Below are 22,550 nucleotides of genomic sequence, written 5' to 3'. Positions count from 1 at the left end.
GAGGATAGGGAGGGAATAGTAGTTGCAGTGGGAAGCGCTAAGAAAATGAGAGTGATGAGTGAGGAAAATGGAGGAGAAATAGGGAAAGATGAAGTGAAAGCAGCTGTTAAGATGATGAGAGCAGGTAAGGCACCTGGGTTGGATGGATGCCATGCAGAATATCTGAAGAAAGGAGGTACAGTTATGGTGGACTGGCTGGTGAGGTTATTTAATGTTTGTTTAAGAGAGGGTAGAGTGCCAGAGGACTGGAGGAGTGCCTGTATAGTTCCACTTTACAAGGGAAAGGGGGACAAGTGTGAGTGTAGTAGTTTCAGAGGGATCAGCTTGTTAAGTGTAGTTGGGAAGGCTTATGGGAGGGTCTTGATTGAGAGGATTAGGAGAGGAACAGAGGGAGTAATTGGTGAGGAACAGTGTGGTTTTAGGACAGGTAGGGGTTGTGTAGATCAGATTTTTGTGGTAAGACAGATATGTGAGAAAGCTATAGGAAAAGATAAGGATGTTTTTTGGGCTTTTATGGATCTGGAAAAGGCTTATGACAGGGTAGACAGGAAGGCACTGTGGGAGGTACTGCAGATATGTGGGATAGGAGGAAAGCTGTTAAGAGCAGTCAAGAGTTTTTATGAGAGTAGTAGAGCTTGTGTTAGGATTAGAAATGGAGAGAGTGAATGGTTTGAGGTAAAGGTGGGACTTCGTCAGGGATGTGTTATGTCACCCTGGCTGTTCAATCTATACATGGATGGGGTGGTGCGAGAGGTGAATGCAAGGGTAGTGGGTCAGGGGTTGGAGATGGTTAAAGAAAATGGAGAAAAGTGGGAAATAAGCCAGTTATTGTTTGCTGATGACACTGTGCTTGTAGCAGGATCAGAGGAGGGATTGAGGAAGTTAGTGACAGAGTTTGAGAAGGTGTGTGAAAGAAGGAAGCTGAAGATAAATGTGGGCAAAAGTAAGGTGATGAGATGTACAAGGGGAGAGAGTGACAGCAGGCTGGAAGTGAGCATTAAGGGTGAGAGACTGGAGGAAGTGGATAGTTTTAGATACTTGGGTGTGAATGTGGCAGGAATGGGAGGAGTGGGGGTGGAGGTAGAATGTAGACTGAGAGATGTGAGTAAATGCCTTGGTGGATTAAAAAGTGTAATGAGAAATAAACATCTGGGAATGGATGCTAAGAGGAGGTTATATGAAGGAGTGATTGTGCAAACAGCACTGTACAGGGCAGAAACATGGAACATAAAAGAGGAAAAGAGGAGTAGTTTGAATGTGTTTGAGATGAAATGTCTGAGAAGTATGATAGGGATTACTAGGCTAGATAGAGTGAGAAATGAGGAGGTGAGGAGGAGAACAGGGGTGGAAAGGGAGCTGGGAGGTAGGGTTAATGAAATAGGATGGTTTGGACACATGGAAAGAATGAGTAAAGAAAGATTAGTACAAGAGGTATGGAAGGCAGAGGTGGAAGGAGTGAATGTGAGGGGGCGTCGTAGGATGAGATGGATGGATGGGGTGAAAGGGGCATTACAAAAGAGAGGAATATCTGTTGAGGAAGAACGGAAGAGGACAGAAGACGGGTGAATGGAGAAGGGTTGTGTATGGATGATTCTGTGATACATGAGGGGGAGTGGGTGGGGGATGGGGGGTGAGGAAGTATGTATGAGAAAAAAAATTGATGCAGCCTGAAGGGATTTCTCCCTGTCTTCTCCTTTTCTGCATGAGGGGACAAAGAGGGGGAGTCGCCAAATTTATGAAGTGGCCTTGCTGTGGATGTACTGTGTCTTGCGACACTGCTTCTGACCCAAAGCAGTGGACAGGATGCAAGGATGACCCATCATCCAAGAGGTGCCAAGATAAGATGGAGGGAGGAAGGTGGAGGGGAGTGGAATATATAGGGAATGGAATGGATGGGAGTGGTTTCTGTGCCTTTTTCTTTTTGGCTACCCCTTGTGTAAGGGGGAAAAAGCCTTTGGAATATGCATGTATGTATATATATATGCCTGACATATATATATATATATATATTATATATATGAACCTGTATAAGTTGATGCATTATTGCTATATATAATTGTAGATAATCTCAATTAATTCTCATGTTTCCTACACAGGACCAACCTCCAAAGCAGCCTCGAACTAATGCCAACATTCTACCATCAGTCCGTCCACATTCACGAGCTGAGCGTACATTATCCATGCCTCACCTGGATGATCGACCTTCCGTACCCCCACATTCCCATCAGGAGCGCCAGGCACCATCATATCTTCATGCTGAACAGGTTGTCTAATCTTGAAACATATGTTTTTTGCACTTTTATTTGTTTTTCCTGATATCCTTTTCACAGAGTTCAGAGATGCTATGGTCATATACAAAAGAATGATGATATATGAGAAAAGATATAATGGTAATAGAAATTGAGGGAGTGAGCTTGAGAATGAGGTGGATGGATTGGGTGAAGGGGCTTTGTGAAGCCAGTCAAGCAGGTATGTGAGAGTATAAAAGGTAGGAGTAATGGAAGGTTATTATGAATGAAAGATAGGATGATATGACCTGTAGGGATATTATTTGCTTCATAATTTATTTTGAGCGGAAGAGATGGGGTTGACATGTGAATAAACAGTGGGGTAAACCAGCTGTGGCTTTGAGGTCCTGCTGTGGAAGAATTGTGTTATGCTGCATTGTTTTTTACTCGGGCACTGGGATGGAGGACAGGGGTGACCATTCATCCTTGAGGTGCTGAGATGAGAGGGTAGGTTAGTCAGGGTTTAGCTATGTTTCATGTGGGTATATGCTTTGAATCAGCCATCCCTTATAAGAGGGAAAGGGCCTTTCATGTATATATGTATGTATGATTGGCAGGGTGATGAGGTAAACAGAAAATAGTTTTAGTTTTTATTCCCTAATGTTTTGTTGTTACCATGACTTCCTGGTATGGACAAAACAGGGTAATCCTTGATCTTCAATGATGAGATGGGAGGGGTAATTTAATGGATAATTAGTTTTTTAATGTTAATATGTGCTTTGTAAGGGAAAAGGACCTTTAGTACAATCATTTCAGTACATTCAGCTCCTACTAGTGTTAAATATATGCTAAAGTTTAAGCTTAGAAATTTCTATAACATTTCTATTTTTCTTTTAATTTTTTTTTCATATATATAAATTTTCTAACTTGATGACAGATGGACCCTAAAACATCAAGCAAAGTTGAAGCAAAGAATACTGCTGCAGTGAAACCTGATATCAAAATGGGTGTTGGTGGTATCATTGCACATTCCAAGTCTCTTAGTTGTATGCAGCAGCATCAGCAGCAACAGCAAGGACCTCCAAAACCTCCCAGGGCACTTGAACGCATGGCTGAACCTCCACCCCCTCCTCGTAGTACGCAAAGCCTAGAGAGAAACCTGGAACGTGGTTATCAAGAGAGAGGTCATCACATAGTTGAAAGAAATACACACTCCTTAGACAGAGACAAGACAGAACGAAAATGGGAACACGAGCGTCCTCACAGAGAAAGGTAGTTATCTTGTGTAATTTACTAACTCCAGGTGGTGGTTCTGCAAGATGGACAGTAACCCCCTCACTTCCATCAGGAGACGCTAAGGGACTGGGCCCAAAATCTCTGTCAATTTCAACTGTATTTCTTGCACCTTTTCACACATGGAGAGCTGACAACTGGTGATTGCTCCCCTTCTACTACTTTCAGTCAATAGTATAGAAACACTTCCGCATCAGTACAACACAGACAACAGCCCAAAGTTTCATCATAGAGAGATCAGTGGGAGAGCCTGTGAGGATGCAGGTTTTCTACTCAGTGAGACTTGATGCAACAGTTTTGGTTATTTAATGTCACTGATCAGTGACATTAGCAGATACATTTATTCTCTTTGGTTTGACCCCACAAGACATTGCATACAAAAACCAAGGTCCTCCCTATAGAAAATGTTACCAGAAAATGATAGGTGCATGATTCTATGCAAAAACCCTCAACTCCATTGTCATGTCTCCTTATATCACACAAGCACAGTCAACTAAAAAGAAAACAGGATACTAGTCAAACATCTATAACAACCTGCCATTTGCAATACACATTGCAACCACACAAAATAATATTTATAATCAATCACAAAACAAACACTCCAAGACTGACCACCAAACTCCCTATTCCCAACAAAAAACTCCCTCCCAAGAAAAGTAAGAACCACACTGGCTTACCTGCACCATCTAACATGAAAACATTGCCAACACAGAATAGGGCTTACCATAGAAACAAGCTATCCCATATGCAACCATCACACAGAAGACACAAAACACCTCGTCCCACTTTGTCCCACCCTAGCCACACCCAGACAACAACACAATATTTCTTTTGTGAGTGACAAATGGACCGATTTGGAGGCTGCTGCTAGTGTCATGGGAGCTGTGGGTTGGCAATGATTATTATTGTTATTACTACCCTGAAGGGATTTCTCCCCATCTTCTCCTTTTCTGCAGGGGGGGACGGAGAGGTGGGGTTGCCGATTTAATGAAGTGGCCTTGCTGTGGATGGGCTGTATCTTATGACACTGCCTCTGACCCAGGGCAGTGGACAAGGTGCAGGGATGACCCATCATCCAGGAGGTGCCAAGATAAGAGGGAGGGTGGAGGGGAGTGGAGTGTATTTAGGGATGGAATGGGTGGGAATGGTTTTTATGCCTTTTTCTTTTTGGCTACCTCCCTTGTAAGGGGGAAAAAAGCCTTGGTATATGTATGTATGTATTACTGCTCCTGTCTCAACACCTCAGAGATGAATATTTTTTCTCCACCACACTGCTTGAGTCCAAAGCAAGGGCACAGCTCCTCCCAACAGTGTTTGACAGCTGGAGCTGGTTTGTCACCACTGCTTCAGTGTATAGTAACCCTGTTCTTCATACTCCCAAAATGAACTGCACTTATTATTTTTTAATTCCTTTGCTGCTGAGAGATGAATAAAGATGAATAAAAAAGCCTGGTGGTAGCCAGGAATTCATTGAAATACATAATGGGTTCTCAAGTGCTGAAGGGGTGCATTGGAGAATAGAATTGGCAGATGACAGTCAGATTCAAAAGAAAAGTACCAAGCATGGAAGAAAATAAGAAGCTTAATTTTTTTTTTTCAGAGAACGTGATATGGGAGAAGTTCGACGGGAAAGGGGTGGCAGTCTGGAGCGAATGCTGGATGATGATGGGGGCTATGTTGGTAAGGCTGGCATTCGCACAGCACTAAGATCTTGGCAGATGGAGAGAACCAAGGCTGAAGTTGGTGACAACAATAACAACAACAACAATTTTGAAAAGGAATACAAAGAATACGGCAAGGAGCCAAGGTAAGAAAGTAGATATGAAGATCAAGCTGTAACCCACACAGGTTTTATTTTAAGTTATATAGTAATGTTTTGGTGTCTTTGACTTGTGAAGTCTGTTTTTCGGGAAATCTGGACAGAATTTGGGTGGGACATTGTTTGTGGATGAGTGTGGCATGTGTGCAGTGTATATGTATACTTTAACTATGCCACCTTCCTTATAAGGGGAAACAGCATTTTGATATATGTATGTATGAATTTGCTGAACACAAATCCAGATTCTGTAGCAGTTATACACATTGCATATGTCTTTAGTCCATTCACAAATTCCCTTCTAAGATTTAGCATTATATTGCTAATGTTATTGTGTTAAAGATGGGATTTTAATTTGCATGATTTGTATTAATGATACTCATGTTGAAAGCACAATTTTTAGTTAAAGGGCTTTGAAATCATTGATGCGCTGATTACTGGGTTGAGTGTGATAGGTCTTCTCATTGGGAACTTGCTTTTGAAGCTAACAGTTACAGGTCACTGGTCCTGGAAGATGAGGCATATGAGACAAAGGTTCCAATGTTGGTCCAAATTAAGTGCCTCCTGTCATGATTGATTGATTTTTTTTCTCTCCTTCTTCCTCTTTTCTTGTGTGCATTTTCTGTCTGAAATTAAAGATATCTAGATTTCGTGCTGGTCATTGTGTGTATTTGAGTAAATGTGGGTAAAAATAAGATGATATGTATGGGGTGATGGTGGTGGTTGATTGAAGAGTAGTTTAAAGGGTCAGATGCTAAAGTAGAAATCTAAATATTTGGGGTTATGCATAGCAGGGAATAGAGGAGTTGAGTTGGAGATGAATTATAGAATAAGGGAAATGGGTAAATGTCTGTTGGGAATGAAAACTTTCATGAGAAACAGGTTTCTGGGGATGAATGCAAAGAGAAGACTGTACAAGGAAGTGATTATGCCCAATGCAATGTATGGAGCAGAGGCTTGGAACTTGAATGAGGCAGAATGAAGAGCTTAAACATGTTTAAGAAGTATGATTTGGGTTATAATGATGGATAGAGTGAAGAATGTAGAGGTAAGGCAGAGAGTGGGAACATAGAGCTGGCAGAGAGGGTTGGTCAAAGAATGCTGAATTGGTTTGGGCTTATCGAAAAAAAAGTGTGGAAAGCCTAAAAGAGTGGAAATTAGAAGTAGATGGGGAAATTATGCAGCCTGAAGAGATGTTTCTTTAAGTTCCTTGTGGATGAAGGAGATAAGATAAAAGGGAAACAAGTGGATGTGGGATGGATGAAAGGTGAGTGCATGCCTTGGCAGGTCACCTCCATTCTAATGGGGAATAATCTTTTGGTATATGTATACATGTATGTCATTAGCTATAATCATTCTACTGAGAAGAAACCTGTCTCTCCTAGAATGGGTAATCACTGAATATCTTGATAATGTAGAGGTTGAATAAATGTGTATTTTTAGTGCCCAAGTACCTGCACTTGCTTGTACAATGGGGATTACTTTGCTGTCTGTATATAAAGATAGCTTCTTCAATTATAGGGGATAATGGAGGAAAGGTACTTTTCATTTCATCTCAGTAATTCATGAACTCTATGGGTATTCAGGAATATTTTATGTATTACATGGAAGCCATTACACATTTATGTTGTTTGATTCAATTTGACTTTCATTTTGGTTACAGGTCCCTTCCAGGTCAAATGTCAAGTGTAGTAGTGAAAAGTCGAGGTGTGGGTGATGGAGGAGATGGAGGGAAAGGAAACAGCAGTGGAAACAACAATAACAATAATAACACTAATAGTAATAATAATATTATCAAGAATGGTGCTGTGGGAACCTTGGCACCAGCAGAAGGAGGTGCTCATAAAAAATCTGGCAGGAGAAGAGAACCAAGAAGGCATACATTACAAAATGGTGTTGATTACAGCATGGTAAGATCCAATTAATGCAGTAATCCTTCCCATATCTGAACTAATTGGACCACAGGGTGTTTGGATTTTGGGACTATTGAGATAGTGAGATCAAATTATCACCTGTCCCCCCTTCCTTCATCTCTACAGATAATAACATTATATTTTCCTTAATTGACACAGAGGCCCATCAGATGGCTATTGCTATTTATGGAGTCTTGGGTCTTTTACAAGAGACCTAGGGCGATGGACTGATTGACTAGGTGGTTGCATTCAGCTATAGGATTGGCTCAGAATGTAGGGCATCCTCAAGATGACCACCATGTAATGATTATGATAATGGTAATGGCTTTATTATCATAATCATTATATGATAGTCATCTTGAGGATGCCCTACATTAGTAAAAGAAGTGTGGAAGGCAAAGCTAGATGCAGTGAACTTGTGGAGAGAACCGAGGATGAGATGGATGGTTGGGGTGATGAGCAAGAAGGAAATGTCTGTTGAGCAAGAAAGGGAGAAGGCAGGAGATAGGGGTGAGTGGAGAATGGCTGTGTATAGATGATGCCAGGTCATGAGCCTGCCGGAGATCTGCCCAGGTCATGCACCTGGCAGAGGGGAGAGATCTGCCCAAGGCAGTGCCGAGGTCAAGGCCTGGCAGGAATGTTAGGTCAAAGACCTAATTGTATAACCTATGTTTACCAGATAATATTCTTAAAAAAACAAAGAAATCACCACCAAGGTATTTCTTGCCCACATTAATTCCCCCTTATGTAGCAGCCCAAAACTGTTACACTAAGATAATAGGGAGTAAAGGGTGGTAGATGGGAGTGGAATGGGTGGGGGTGGGTACTTGCCTTTTGACTTGGCTACCCCCCTTGTAAAAGGGAAAAAGCCCTTGGTATATAGATATAGATAGGCAATGATAATTCTTGCCTCACATTTTATGGACCAAAAACTGTTGTCTGTGTTGTAGTAATGTCAATCAGTTTCTGTGTTAATGGCAAGTTGTCATTCCCTAGATTGTCTGGCTGAGCAGTCCTGTCTCCCTGAGGAATGCTATGGCTGTATTGGGGTTTTCCCACAAATCCCTCATAGAGTGTATATTGTGTTGTTGGGATGTATGATTGTGTACAATGCAGTCTTCCATTATGTGTTGTATAGTATGGGGTGAAGTTTCACATCCTTGACAATTATCTGCAATGCAGTCATCCAGCCTCTTCTGGTAGCTTAGAAGGGCTGGATGGTGGCTGCACTACAGTCTGGCCAGGTGGAGTCTGTCCTTTTGGAGTAGAGAAGATTCAAAGAGATGGATATCAGGGGGTCTGGCATGTAGCATTGTACTGTCTTTCAGTTTGTTGATAGAGCAGTGAGTGATGATTATGGATATGCTTCTGGAGGGTTGTGTCTGGTGGTTGTGGAGGAACAGAAGATATTATTTGTGTGTGATATAGGTATTTAGGTGTTGTTTTGATGTTTCTTTGCATGTATGGGTGTTCTGCTATGTAGTGTAGTAGGTGTACTATGTTTGTGGAGGTTGCAGCAAGTGTTTGTGGAGGTTGCAGCAAAAGTTTGTGTTCCTCTCATGTCAAGATGATCCTTGACTGAAGACTTTCATTTCGTGGTGTAAATGATATACAGATGTTGAATTTGTGCAGCCTGTAATTGTTTTTAGGGCTTTGTTTTGTATGGTCTGTAGGGTATTGTGGTGCATCTTGGTGAAATAAGGGGCCCATGCAGGGCTTACATAATTCATCACTGAGCATATGCTTTGTATACTGTAATAATAGTTTCTTTGTTTTGTCCAAATTTTGTTCCTCCAATTGATTTAAGCACTTTAAGTCTAGGTATGCATTTAGTCTTTATGTTTGTGGTGTGTTGTTTGAATGATATGGATGTTTCATGAGTTATGCCAAGAATCTTGAGTGTATGTGTGTATAGTATGAGAATATTGTTGATATAGAAGCGTGGTGTGTGTTTTTGTTCCACTGTCCAATTGGTGGGAAATGTGGCTGTAGATTTGATTGGGGCTATTTTGAGTATTTGTAATGAACCAGGTTTTAAGTGTGTTGAGGTATGGTTGTAGTATTTCTTCACCTTTGTCTACATTACAGTGTGTGTGTAATTGCCATGTCGTCTGCATAAGAAGAGATTTGTATATTTGAGATATCAGATGTGGGTATATCATGCATGTATAGATTAAAGAGTGTGGGGGATAGAACTTGAGCCCTGTGGTACTCTGTTCTTAAAGATTCTGGTGTGCAATGGTTGGCCATTATATGACATGTAGGCATTTCTACATGCTATATAATTGACCAGCCATCTTTTGGTATTATTATACATGTTTGTGCTATATATTTTGTTTGAAATTGTGATGGGGATGGCATCAAAAGCTTTACTGTCTAGTGTTATGAGAAATGTTCTGTATCTAGTCTGATCTGAATTGATGCCATCAAAAATACTTTGTGTGAGGTTTATCAGAAGAGTGTTTGTGGAGTGTATTGATTGCATGAGTTCTATGTAGTCAGCACTTTGGGAATGTCAGTGAAACCCTAGTGGAACAAAGTCATGTGGCATTATGTTATGATTGGAGACCAATCTTCACTTATGAAGAATGCTTATCACTTAACTTCTGTCCCTTCCTTCGACTACCCGCCTTAAATCTCTCCTTTACCAGTTCTGTGACTCCACTTCTTCAGCATGACAAGGTACTGATATTGTGCACATCCATTAGGAAGCTATGAAAAGTGCATAATTGTTCATTGTGATGACCAATTCTCTGTTGCAGTTGAGAAGACTAAAGCAGTTAGAAGCTGAGCGTGACATGCTGGTGCAGGGCCTTGAGGTGGTTGACCGTGCTCGGCATTGGTACAAACACCAGCTGCAAATACTGTCAGACCGCATGCATTACCTTCCAAATTCACCTGCACATCCAGTAAGTATTTTATTAGTATCATTATGATGGATGGGATGGTATGGGAACTAAGTATGAGAGTGATGACAAGGGATTTGAGATGGTTAAGAGAGAGTGGAAAGAAACGGAAAGTGAACCAGTTGTTTGCCAACAACACTGCTTGTGGTGGGGTTAGAGGAGAGTCTAAATCAGTTAGTGACACAGTCTGGGAAGGTATGTGGAAGGAAGTTGAAATAAACATAGGTAAAAGTAAGATGATGAGATGTATAAGGGGAGAGGGTGGCAGCAAGTTGGAAGTAAGTCTTGGAGGAGAGAGGCCGGAGGAAATGATTAGTTTTAAGTATTTGTGGTCATGTGGCAGGAAATGGAGGAGTGGGGTGGAGGTAAACTGTAGAGTGAGGGAAGTAAGTAAATGTCTTGGGGTAATGAAAAGTGTCATGAGAAATAGACATTTGAGAATAGACGCAGAGAGAAGATTATTGGAAGTTGTGATTGGGCCTACAACACTGTATAGGGCAAACATTTGGAATTTACTAGAGACAGAAAGAAGATTAAACATGTTTGAGATGAAGTGTCTGAGAAGTGTGGTGGGGATCACAAGGATAGATAGGGTGAGAATTGAGATCAGGAAGAGAGCAGGGGGAGAAAGGGAACAGACAGATAGGACTGATGAGAGGTGGTTTGGGCACATGGAAAGAATGAATTAAAGATATTAGCAAGAAGAGTGTGGAAAGTAGAGGTGGATGGAATGAACTTGGGGGACAACCAAGGATGAGATGGATGGATAGGGTGAAAGGAGTTTTGAGTAAGAGGGAATTGTCTGTTGAGTAGGGGAGGAAGAAGGTGGGGGATAGATGTTAGTTGAAAATGGTTTAAAAGGATGATATTTTGATGCAGCCTGAAGGGATTTCTCCCTGTCTTCTTTATTTTCTGTATGAGGGGATGAGGATGTAGGGTTGCTGTATAAATGAATTGGCCCTGCTATAGATTTACTGCATCTTGCTGCACTGCTCTTGACCTGGGCAGTGGGCAGGAGACAGGGATGACCTTTCATCCATGAGGAGCTAAGGTGAGAGGGAAACAATGGAGGGGGTGGATGTGAGTGGAATGAGTGGGAGTAAGTGCATGCCTTGGCTGGTTACCTCCCTTATAAGGGCAAGTGGCCTTTGGTGTATAGATAGATAGATTATTATTGTTTATTAAATTATTTATTTGTTTATCTTATTACAAAGGCGGAGCATGCCGACAGGAAACCTTTTGATCCATATCTAGGTTGGATGTGAAAAAGAAATCATATTAATAATAAAATAATAAATAAAACTATAACAATGTAAATAACAAATAAAATACATAAATAAATGCATAGGTATAGTTAAATATTAAACAAACAGGTAAATAGTAAATAATAATAAATTGACATATAACTAATAATAAATGAAAATCAGACAGACAAATGATAACAAAACAAAAATAGATAATATAAGATAAATTATAATCATTACAACATCTTACTTAGGTATTTATCTAAATGATTCTTAAAGCTTTGAACTGAACTACATTGCACTACCTGTGCAGGAAGTTTATTCCATTCATTAACTACACGGTTGGCAAAGTTATTTCTACCTACTTCCAAATTGAATCTATTTCCGGACAGTTTGAGACCATTGTTTCTTGTCTGATTTTCATTCAATGTGAAAATTTTGTCACTTTTGATGTTGTCAATTCCCTTTAAAATCTTAAAGGCCTGTATCAAGTCACCTCTGAGTCTACACTTTTTTAGGGAAAACAGATTCATGTGTTTTAGTCGATTTTTGTATGATTTATTTTTGATATTTGGAATCAGTTTTGTGGCTCGCCGTTGTACTTTTTCCAGTCTGTCAATGTCTTTAATGAGATTCGGTGACCATACGGAAACATCATATTCCAAATGTGGACGAACTAACAATTTATTTTTTTCTTGTTTTTGGATAAAAGGAGAGTAAAATGATAGTGGATGTCCGATTGTAGATAATGTTGGACTAGGTATTGGCCTTACAGCACTGCATCTCCAGCTGGAGGTGAGAGGAGATGGTGGGCATTTGGTGGTTGTATCCTGAGGGTTAACCTCTGCATCAGGCTTCTTTAGGTTGTTCTTCATCAATGCAACATCACAGGACTGTCACCTGTAGGCACATGTCCTTGTTTCCAGCTTCCCAAATAAGGGAGTTAGTGCTGTGATATTCCATAGCTGTAAAAGGATATTATTGTTGACAGGATCCTAGGTAGGTCCCCCAGTTCATTCCCACTTTCTCTAGAGAGAAATGATTTAATATTTGATATTCTGTCTTGCAGGAGACCAGCCTAGAAGCACAACAAGAGAAGCTCCACTTCCAGCTTGCACGCATCCATGAAGTCAATGCCCATCTTTGTGCTCTTATGGAGGCCTCGGAGCATGGCTTGCCTGCGCATATGAACCTTGCTATACGTAATACTGCAGGATCTTCAGTAGGAGTGGATGGGACAGAAGGGAGGGAGGATGTGGAGGAACAGGCACGATTGTCTGGCAGGCTCAAGAAGCAGAATCATTTGTTGACAGAGGTTTGTAGAAGAATGGGTTTCTGTAGTTTTGATATATTTAACATGTAAAGTGATCCAGTAATTTTTTTTTCACTGCATGCAAAGTTTGCTAATAATAGAAATGTTGGCCTGAGTTTCTATCCAAATACCAAGGGTTTCTTCACCCTTATAAGGAAGGTATCCAAGTCAAAAGCATGCACCCATTCCCACCCATTCCATTTCCACTCATTTCACCTCCACCCATTCCACCCCCACCCACTCCACTCCCGTCCACCACCTTCATTCCCTTCTTATTTTAACTCCTTATGTATGAAAGGTCATCCCAGATTCCTGCCCACTGCCTGGGTCAGAGGCAATGCAGCAAGACACAGTACATCCACAGTAGGTCTGTTTCACTTATATGGTGACTCCTTCTTCCTGTCCCCGTGTGAGGAAAATAGAGAAAACGGGGAGGAATGCCTTCAGGTTGCATAAAAACATCATCCATATAAAACCATCATCCACTCACCCCTATCCATTGCCTTTTTCCTTCCCTGCTCAACAGACATGCCCGTCTTACTCAAAGCCCATCCACATCCATCCATCCCATCCCTGGTCATCCACTGCTTTCCACACCACATTTGCTAATCTTCCATCACTCATTCTTTCCATGTGTCCAGACCATCCCGATAATCTTTCATCAACCCTATCTGTCAGCTCCCTCTCCACTGCAGCTCTCATCCTCACCTCCTCATTTCTTGCACTATCCAACCATGTAACCTGTACCATACTATTCAGACACTTCATCACAAGTACATTTAAACTTCTCTCTGCCTCTTAGAATCCAAGTCTCCACCCCATATCGTATCATAGGCACAGTCACCCCTTCTATTCCCAGATGCCTATTTCTTATGACACTTTTCAGTCCTCCAAGACATTTACTTGCTTCTCTCAGTCTACAGTTTACCTCCACCCCCACTCCTCCATTTCCTGCCACATGCAACCCCAAATACTTTAAGGTATCCACTTCATCCAGCCCCTCTCTTCTAAGGCTTACTTCCAACTTTTTGCCACCATGTGCCCTTGTACATTTTATCACCTTACATTTACCCACATTTACCTTAACTTTCTCCTGTATCATACCATCTCAAACTCCATCACCAACTGCCTTTGTCCCTCCTCTGACCCAGCCACAAGCACATTGTCATCCACAAACAACAACTGGCTCACCTCCTAGTTCTTTCCACTATCTCTAATCATCTCCAATCACCTGGCTATTACCCTTGCATTTACCTCCCATGCCACTCCAACTATTTATACATTGAACAGCCATGGTGACATGACACAGCCGTGATGCAGCCCCATTGCCTCAAACCACTTGCTCTCCCTATTTTCAATCCTAACACAGGTCTATTATTCAAAAAACACTTGACTGCCCTTAACAGCTGCCCAATCCCATATATCACTCCCACAGTGCCCTCCTCTCTATCCTGTCATAACCTTTCTCCAAATCCATAAAGGGCCAAAAAACATCCTTACCTGTTGCTGAAGCCTTCTCACAAATCTACCTTATAAAAATTTGAGCCACACATCCTCTAACTTTTCTAAATCCATACTGCTCCTTACAAATTACTTGCTCAGTTACTTTTCACATACTCTCAGTTAAAACCCATAAGCCTTTCCAACTACACTTAAGAAACTGATCCCATTAAAACTACTACAGTCACATTTGTCCCCTTTCTCTTTGTAAAGCAGAACTATACAGGCACTCCTTCAGTCCCCCAGCACTTTACCCAGCCTTAGGCACACATTAAACAACATCACTAACCAGCCCACTGTAACTGTAACTCCCTTTTTCAGACACCCTGCATGACACCCATCCACACAGGTGTCTTACCAGCTCTTATCAGTTTCAAAGCTCCTTGTACCTCATCTTTTTTTATATATCTTCCATTTTCCTCCCCCCTCACTATGTCTTAGCACCTCCCACTGTCACAATCAATCCTTCCTTACCCTCCTCCACATTCAACAGGTCTTGCCTTTACCTTCCTCATTTCCATTGACATCTGTCCATCTGCACCTTTTAACTTTTCCTCTCTGCCTGACTCACCCCCATTCCTCTCTTAACTCCCTTCCAAAACGTCTTTTTATTTTTTCTAAGTTTTCTATCATACTCCTATCCCATTTTGCATCTGCTCTCCTCTTTGCCTCCTTTATCTCATTTTGCTTCACTTCTCTCATCCTTTAACTTCTTATATGCTTCCTGAGTCCTACTCACTTCTTTTGCACTACCATCTTCACTTCATCCTACCACACACTACCCTTCCATCTATTCCCTCTCATCCTTCTCATTTCACATACCATATTTGCACATCTTGTTACTTCCTTTTTGAAACACCCATTCCTCTTTCACTCCCACCTCAATTCTTCATCACCTCCCATAGTTCCTTCAGCTTCTGGTACTCCTATTGGTTTTCTGTCACATTTAAATTTTTTACTCTAATCATCTCTGCACCTTCTGCCCTTTTCCTTTTTTTCCACTTATCTTCCACTTTCAACTTATCTTCCACCAAAAGATCATCTTACATTCCCTGATTCTCTCCCCTAAGAACATGGACATCCAGAGCTCTTCCTATCCTTTCCACCACCCTTTACCATGTGTACTTATGCTTGACCCTCTTCTTGAACACTGTGATGGCTATCATCAAGTCACTGAACACATCACCATCAATACTCCACTATGATTAATACCTGGCATTCCAAATTACTCACCCTCTTCATCTATTGGCTCATCCCCTACTCTAGCATTGAGATCTCCCAACATCATTACATTGACATTCCCCCAAAACACTAAGAACTTCTCTCTGCCATGTCCATATGTGTTCACAAAAATCCACATTTCCCATCCCAGTTTCACCTTCATCCACATGAACTTTGAAGATACAGGTAGTCGTCGACTTACGACCTATGCGACTTACGACTGATCGACTTTACGACCACGAGATAGTGCAATAATATTTAACATTTAATAGAGTAATAGAATTGCAATGTTATGCCTGGCAGTGCAGTACAATTACTTTGCACGCCGCGAGATGCGAGTACGATAGTTTTGGCAGGTTACCGGCAGCGTCAGCTTCCCTCTCATTCAGGAGCATGTGGTATTTCTGACTTCATTCATGACAAGGATTATATCTTTAAATTTTTTGTGCTTCAAACCCCCATGAAGATGTCTAAAAGAAAATTATCTTTCGATATTTCCAAGCCTGCCAAGAAACAAAGAAAGGTTATTGATCTTGACACGAAAATGAAAGTGATAAAACATTATGAAGGAGGGAAGAAAGTTAATGTGATAGCACGTGAACTTCAGTTACAGTTATCACATTTTACAGTGTCGATAATTTTAAAAGACAAAGAGAGGATCTCAATTTTGCCATGGATTTTATATTTTAATATGTTTTGCAATTAATAAAATGTAACAGTAAAACTTTTTTATGCCTAGTCTGTTGTCGATAACAATATGTTCGGTACAGCATTTTGTATTTTTATGTTTTGCAATATTTTCGGTACAGTACGTAAACGAAAAGAATGTTTTGAAATATTTTTCTCCTAATTTTGCCTTGCATTATGTATTTTTATGTTTTGCAATCAATAAAATGTAACAGTAAACTTTGTTTAAGCCTAGTCTGTTGTCGATAACAATATTTCCGGTACAGTACGTAAATGAAAAGAATGTGTTTTGAAACAATTTTTTTCCTAATTTTGCCTTGCATTTAGTATTTTTAATGTTTTGCAATTAATAAGATGTAAACTATACAGTACAATGATTTTAATTTAACCATCAAAAAAGTATTTGTAGGTCAAAGATGACAGGACTTTATTCAGTATGCGTAGGCCTAGGCTATGTTTCCTAACGACAATTATAAAAAGAATAATGAATATTAACCCATTCAACTCCGATGACAAGATGTCTTGTCATTTGGTCAAATAAAACAAAAAATCATAAAACACCAAAATGTTTGATCAAACACCAGAAAAATATGACGTCAATCCTCGCTTCGCTGCGAGCGAAGCGAGGACTGACGTCATATTTTTCTGGTATTTGACCAAATGACAAGACATCTTGTCATCGGAGTTTAATGGGTTAAACAACGTAGCTCAAAGATGATAAGATTTTATTCAGTATGCATACGTTTCCCAAAGAAAGTCTGAGGATAGAATGATAAAAATGTAAAAAAAATACAGTATTAAATATCATAGGTCAAAGATGATAGGATTTTATTCAGTATGCTTAGGCCTAGGCTACGTTTCCCAAAGAAAATCAGATAAAATGATAAAAAAAGGTTTAAAAAATACTATACAACATAGTTCAAAGATGCTAAGATTATTTCAGTATGCTAAATATAGTATAGAATATACATGTATACAGTAACAAAAATGATATTTAAAGGGTAATATGTACTGTATATATATAAAGCCCGACTTGCGTCCAGATCGACTTACGACCTGTCTGTCGGAACCGAACTCTGTCGTAAGTCGACGACTACCTGTACTTATTCCATTCCACCATTTACATTCCTGTTTCATCAATTGCCAACAGAGCCACCCTTTCCCTTCCTTGTCCCCCCTCACTTCCAACACCCTTCCAACCACACTCCCAAACTTAAAATCACCCCTCCCTTTCAATTTAGTTTCACTTAACCCCTTCCATACGGTGCCGCACACGTAGGCGTCATGGGGAGCGAGTGTATTCGCGAGGCTGCCATATCGGCGTCTTGATTATATTTATTGTAGTCGCCCCTCCATAATGACATTCTTTCTAATTCTTTTGTAATCGCATTTTCTATGGTTATCAAAATTCACGGGTGAAGAAAGAACGATCGATATAAGCGGTGACTATATTTTATGATGCGAGTATTATTACGACACGTCGTACGGCTGGCATTGGCTGCTGCCACCGAGATCTAAGTCCATGACACCTACGTGTGCGGCACCGTATGGAAGGGGTTAATGCCAATACTTTCATCTTCCTTCTTACAAACATAGTGGCATTTCTACCCTTTTGCTTTCATCTGTACCATAACCACACACATTTGATGATCCAATTCCTATGGTACTGGTTGAAAAACTCCTCCCAGACCATCTTGGCTTGACTTCTCATAGGATAATTTTACAGAGAGCAGGATACCTAACCTCATCACTCCATCCCACTTTATTGACTTTTATGACTCACATGGGAACACAGTAGTAGTATTCTTTTTCCCCCTACCACAGGGGACAGAGGTGAAAAGAAAAAGTATATTCAAAGAAGTGGTACAGGACAGTTTTAAGAGGAACAGCATAATAGAATGATAGTGCAAAAATAGCATCATTCCTGTAGGAGTAGATTTTTTTTTTTTCCTCTTTACCAGGGAGATAGCCAAAGTTAAAATGCTCAATTACTAGTGGTCAGAAGGTAGTTGACTATAATGGCAAAAAGGTGAAATTAACCAAGTAAGTCATTTGTCTTGTGACCTCACTTTCAGTCAATAGTGAAGGGGCAACTTTACTAAAAAAAAATAGGCATCTGGTTTGCTCACCGATCTTATATAGTTGTAGTGATTTTTCTTCATAAACACAAAGTTTCAAGGATAAGTCGGTGCTAACCCTTTCTCTTTTTATGGTTTGCAGGAAGTCAGTAAAAAGAGTGATCGGATTACTGTGTTGGAAAGGGAGAAGGCAGCGCTCTTAAGGGAACTGTTTCAGGCAAGATCTCAGCAACGGCAGACCAGTAGTGGAGACTCAACTTTCATGTAGGAAGATGTTATCTCCAGAATAGACTTCCTGTGTTTGTATATTAAAGATCTGATTGGATCATAAGAAGAAAAAATTTACTTTTGTGTAATGCATCATGACATTAAAATGTAGTCTTAGGCTGTCTGGCTGCTTTAATACACTTTACCTTTAATAATTTGGCACTTTTGGCTTAGTGTTGAAATTGAGTTCAGTAATTTGTGGATATTAAAATAATGAGGTTGTGCCAGAATAATTTTGGGATATTTCAGAAATTCAGAAATATAAATATCAGGTGTAATATCAAAATATTCAGGGAGTCATAATGTCATTAATTCATTATTTGTGCCAAAATTTGAAAGCACTTGCAGTATATGCCAATGTTTGGAAACAGTACCGATTTTTTAAGTTAGGACAATTACTTGAAAGGTTCTTTTTAATAAAACCTTTGCCTTTTTTATGCTTGGTTGAGTTTTTGACACTTGCTAGAGGATGTATTGTAAAGTATACAATACAGCGGGCAGTTGTATCACATATTCAGAAAAAACAATTAGGTAATTTAGTTTGATAACATCTCAAAGTAATGAATGAATTTCAGCAATTTGGAAATTCAACAGATTCATTATTCTAAGAACCTTAAGGTGCAAAATCATTAAGTGTCAAGTGTATATCTATAATCATTTAAGATGACCTGATGAATATTAATTATCATTTTGTGTCAACAAATGCCTTTTCATACTGGTAGCCAAGAATATTTAGGGTACTAAAACCAAATAGCACTTATGATTGTACCTTGGAAAATGTACTGGTCAGTGAGTTTTAAGTGGTAAGGGTACTTGTGATCAGTCAAACTGTATCTAGATGTAAAATGATAATGACCCTGTATTAAGGATATTTGAGTAAATTACATGTATTTCAAAAATGTCTTCCAGATGAAGGTTTTATTCAAAAAGTTTTCATAGGTGCAGGAGTATTTCAGATTTTATGTAGTTCAGAAGGTATAAATATATCATATTTTGTACTTTGCAGAGTGGGTAATGACTGGGAAGTTGAAATGTATATATAGCTATATATATTGAGCAACTTACAGCATCACTACTTTGGTGAGAGGTCAGGAGTGGAGGTGGTTCAAGGCTGCCTCAAGGCAGGTTTGTAGTAAGGGCAGTCTTTATAAAACTCTCAGATTCAAAAACTCCATCTCTGACTCTCTCCTCTCTCTCTCTCTCTCTCTCTCTCTCTCTTTCTCTCACACAAATACACACACATATACACACACACAACTTGATGGCACAGTGGTAGAGTTCCCGGCTACCACTATGGTGGTCCGGGTTTGAATCCTGCCCAGGGCTGAAAGAATTTCAGTATTGCTGTGCTGCGAGTCATTACTCCAACTCTCATGGGCAGGGAGTTGGGTGTGTGTGTGTGTGTGTAAGGTCATAGCATTTCCCATAGATCGGTCATATGTGAGTTCTGAGCTCTTTTCCGTGAGGGAAATAGCTGTCGATCACGAGTGCAACACATGATCCAAGACCATGGTGAATCACACACATACGCACACACACACACACTGACTTGGTAGTGCGGTGGTAGAGTTCCTGGCTGCCACTATGGCGGTCTGGGTTCGAATCCTGCCCAGGGCTGAAATAATTTCAGTATTGCTGTGTTGCGAGTCATTACTCCAACTCTCGTTTTTGGGGAGTTGAGTGTGTGTGTGTGTGTGTGCGTGTAAGGTCACAGCATTACCTATAGATTGGTTATATATGAGCTCTGAGCTCTCTCCCAGAGGGAAATAGCTGTTGATCACATGTCCAACACGTGATCCAAGACCATGGTGAATCACACACATACATGCACAATATACCCCATATAAGGGTGTATTGCTTATATGTTATCAGCAGTGATTACATTATAGCATGCACCCTTTGCATTACGGACTGTTTTGGGGTGCCCCTATGGACCAGAGCCACACATAAATTGTCTTGTATCATCACTTATCTTCTCCTATTTCTTTCCACTTTGCCCATTTATGTTGATTTACTGTATGATGTATGCATCCAAAGATTATCGTAGTCTGGAAGAGTCATTGGTTCATAATGTGAATTGTTTTATAGAATCTGAATAAGCTTGTTCAAAGCATTTAAGATGAATGGTTTATATTGAATAGATTTGAAAGCATACATGTGCTTGTCTCAAGAGGTGGCACACATGTGGTTAACAGCAGTTTAATTTCTCAAATGTGCTTACTGCATTTAATGAATAATCAGCAGAATTAATAGGTTGAAGTCATGCTGATGCATAAATTCCTTGAGTTCATTTGTACCCAGTTGTTTGCAGATACATAAATGTTAATAGGCTTTATGGTACCGTCTTGGCATCAGCAGCTACAAGTCATTGTAACCATTAACTTATGTTTAAAATGCTTTAATATTACTAAGGGTGTTAAGTGTTAATGTAATGGTGGAACTTACAAAAGGCATCATCTGTGTTATGTGTATGAGTAAATGTATATGCATGTGTATTTTTTCAGCTACTTGTTTAGAGAAGAGTTTAGTACTGTGAAGAATTGTGCATTGCTGAGATACTGGTAAATCAATTAATGAAATGCATAAGTATGGTATCTACATTATGCAACAACAGACTACCACAAGAGCATCTCTGCATCAAGAGGAAGAGGAATGGTATTTAATGCAAAGAATGTAATATTGATAGCATTATCAAGCTGTTTTGTACCAGAAAATAAGTGTAATTCATACATATTTTTCCATTGCTGTGCCATCACTTCAGGGTCTTTACATTTCATCAACATTGTTTATACATACAGTATATACAACTATTTATATACCAAAAGGCTTCTTCCCACTTCTTATGGAGTTTGTGGAGAACCACACTACCTGGCTCTGCTATGCTTGTGACACCATAGTGGTTGCATCAAGGAATATGAATTTGAATCATGTTATACCATCAAGATTCAATGTATCTTCATTTATGACTTGCCTTAGTACCATAGAACGAGGAGTAAATGAAACGCACCTTGTAACTTGTATGTAATTGGTTGTTACATGTCTGTCAAAAAACACCATGTAAGGATGGAACATTTATAAGTATGACATTTCTCTTGTTAGAGCTTTATCAAATGCATGTACTGTTTACTTAATAAAGTTCTAACAAGCAAAATGTTGTGCTAATAAAAGCTCCATCCTTGCTAGATGTTTCTTTTGATAACCTTGTAACTTGTCATGGTCAACATTGGTTTTGGCATTATGACAGTATTGCCCATCAACATCTTAGGACCTGCTGACCTGCCCCACATTAACATACCAGTGACACCTATTCTTCAGCAAGCAACACTATACACTCCATCTGCCAGCTTCCCCCTCAAGAATTTAACTATCAGTGAGAACCAAGGTGCCTTCAAGAAACAACACAACAGTTGGTCTTATTATTTGATGGGTAATCGACCTAAAAACATGATGCATTCTCTCTCTTTCCCTTCCTCTCTCTCCCTCTCCCTCTCTCCCCCTCCCCTCTCTCTCTCTCCCCCCTCCCCACCCTCTCTCTCTCTTTCTGTCTCTCTCTCTGACTCTCTCTGTCTGTCTCTCTCTCTGACTCTGTCTGTCTCTGTCTGACTCTCTCTCTCTCTGACTCTCTCTGACTCTCTCTGACTCTCTCTGACTCTCTCTCTCTCTGACTCTCTCTGACTCTCTCTCTCTCTCTCTCTCTCTCTCTCTCTCTCTCTCTCTCTCTCTCTCTCTCTCTCTCTCTCTCTCTCTCTCTCTCTCTCTCTCTCTCTCTCTCTGACTCTCTCTCTGACTCTCTCTCTGACTCTCTCTCTCTGACTCTCTCTCTGACTCTCTCTCTGACTCTCTCTCTCTGACTCTCTCTCTGACTCTCTCTCTCTCTGACTCTCTCTCTCTCTCTGACTCTCTCTCTCTGACTCTCTCTCTCTCTCTCTCTCTCTCTCTCTCTCTCTCTCTCTCTCTCTCTCTCTCTCTCTGACTCTCTCTCTCTCTCTCTCTCTCTCTCTCTCTCTCTCTCTCTCTCTCTCTCTCTCTCTCTCTCTCTCTCTCTCTCTCTCTCTCTGACTCTCTCTCTCTCTCTGACTCTCTCT

General features: G+C 40.2%; 1 protein-coding gene across 1 annotated transcript in view; it reads left to right on the top strand.

Moving 5' to 3' along the window:
* LOC143028307 (suppressor APC domain-containing protein 2) overlaps positions 1 to 21,983 on the top strand; it is a 43,431-nt gene extending 21,448 nt beyond the window's left edge. Inside the window, exons 5-11 of the mRNA XM_076190195.1 lie at positions 2,097 to 2,264; positions 3,166 to 3,500; positions 5,122 to 5,328; positions 7,001 to 7,247; positions 10,013 to 10,159; positions 12,470 to 12,715; positions 18,341 to 21,983. Coding sequence (XP_076046310.1) covers positions 2,097 to 2,264; positions 3,166 to 3,500; positions 5,122 to 5,328; positions 7,001 to 7,247; positions 10,013 to 10,159; positions 12,470 to 12,715; positions 18,341 to 18,466 — 1,476 coding nt within the window. The 3' untranslated portion in view covers positions 18,467 to 21,983. The remainder of the gene's footprint in view (positions 1 to 2,096; positions 2,265 to 3,165; positions 3,501 to 5,121; positions 5,329 to 7,000; positions 7,248 to 10,012; positions 10,160 to 12,469; positions 12,716 to 18,340) is intronic.
* The last annotated feature ends 567 nt before the right edge of the window (positions 21,984 to 22,550 follow it).

The sequence above is a fragment of the Oratosquilla oratoria genome, chromosome 9, assembly GCF_046742065.1.
Source record: "Oratosquilla oratoria isolate Oo_2021 chromosome 9, ASM4674206v1, whole genome shotgun sequence".
Lineage (NCBI taxonomy): Eukaryota > Metazoa > Arthropoda > Malacostraca > Stomatopoda > Squillidae > Oratosquilla > Oratosquilla oratoria.
The sequence above is the reverse complement of the archived record's forward strand: the minus strand, read 5'-3'. Positions and strand labels throughout refer to the sequence as shown.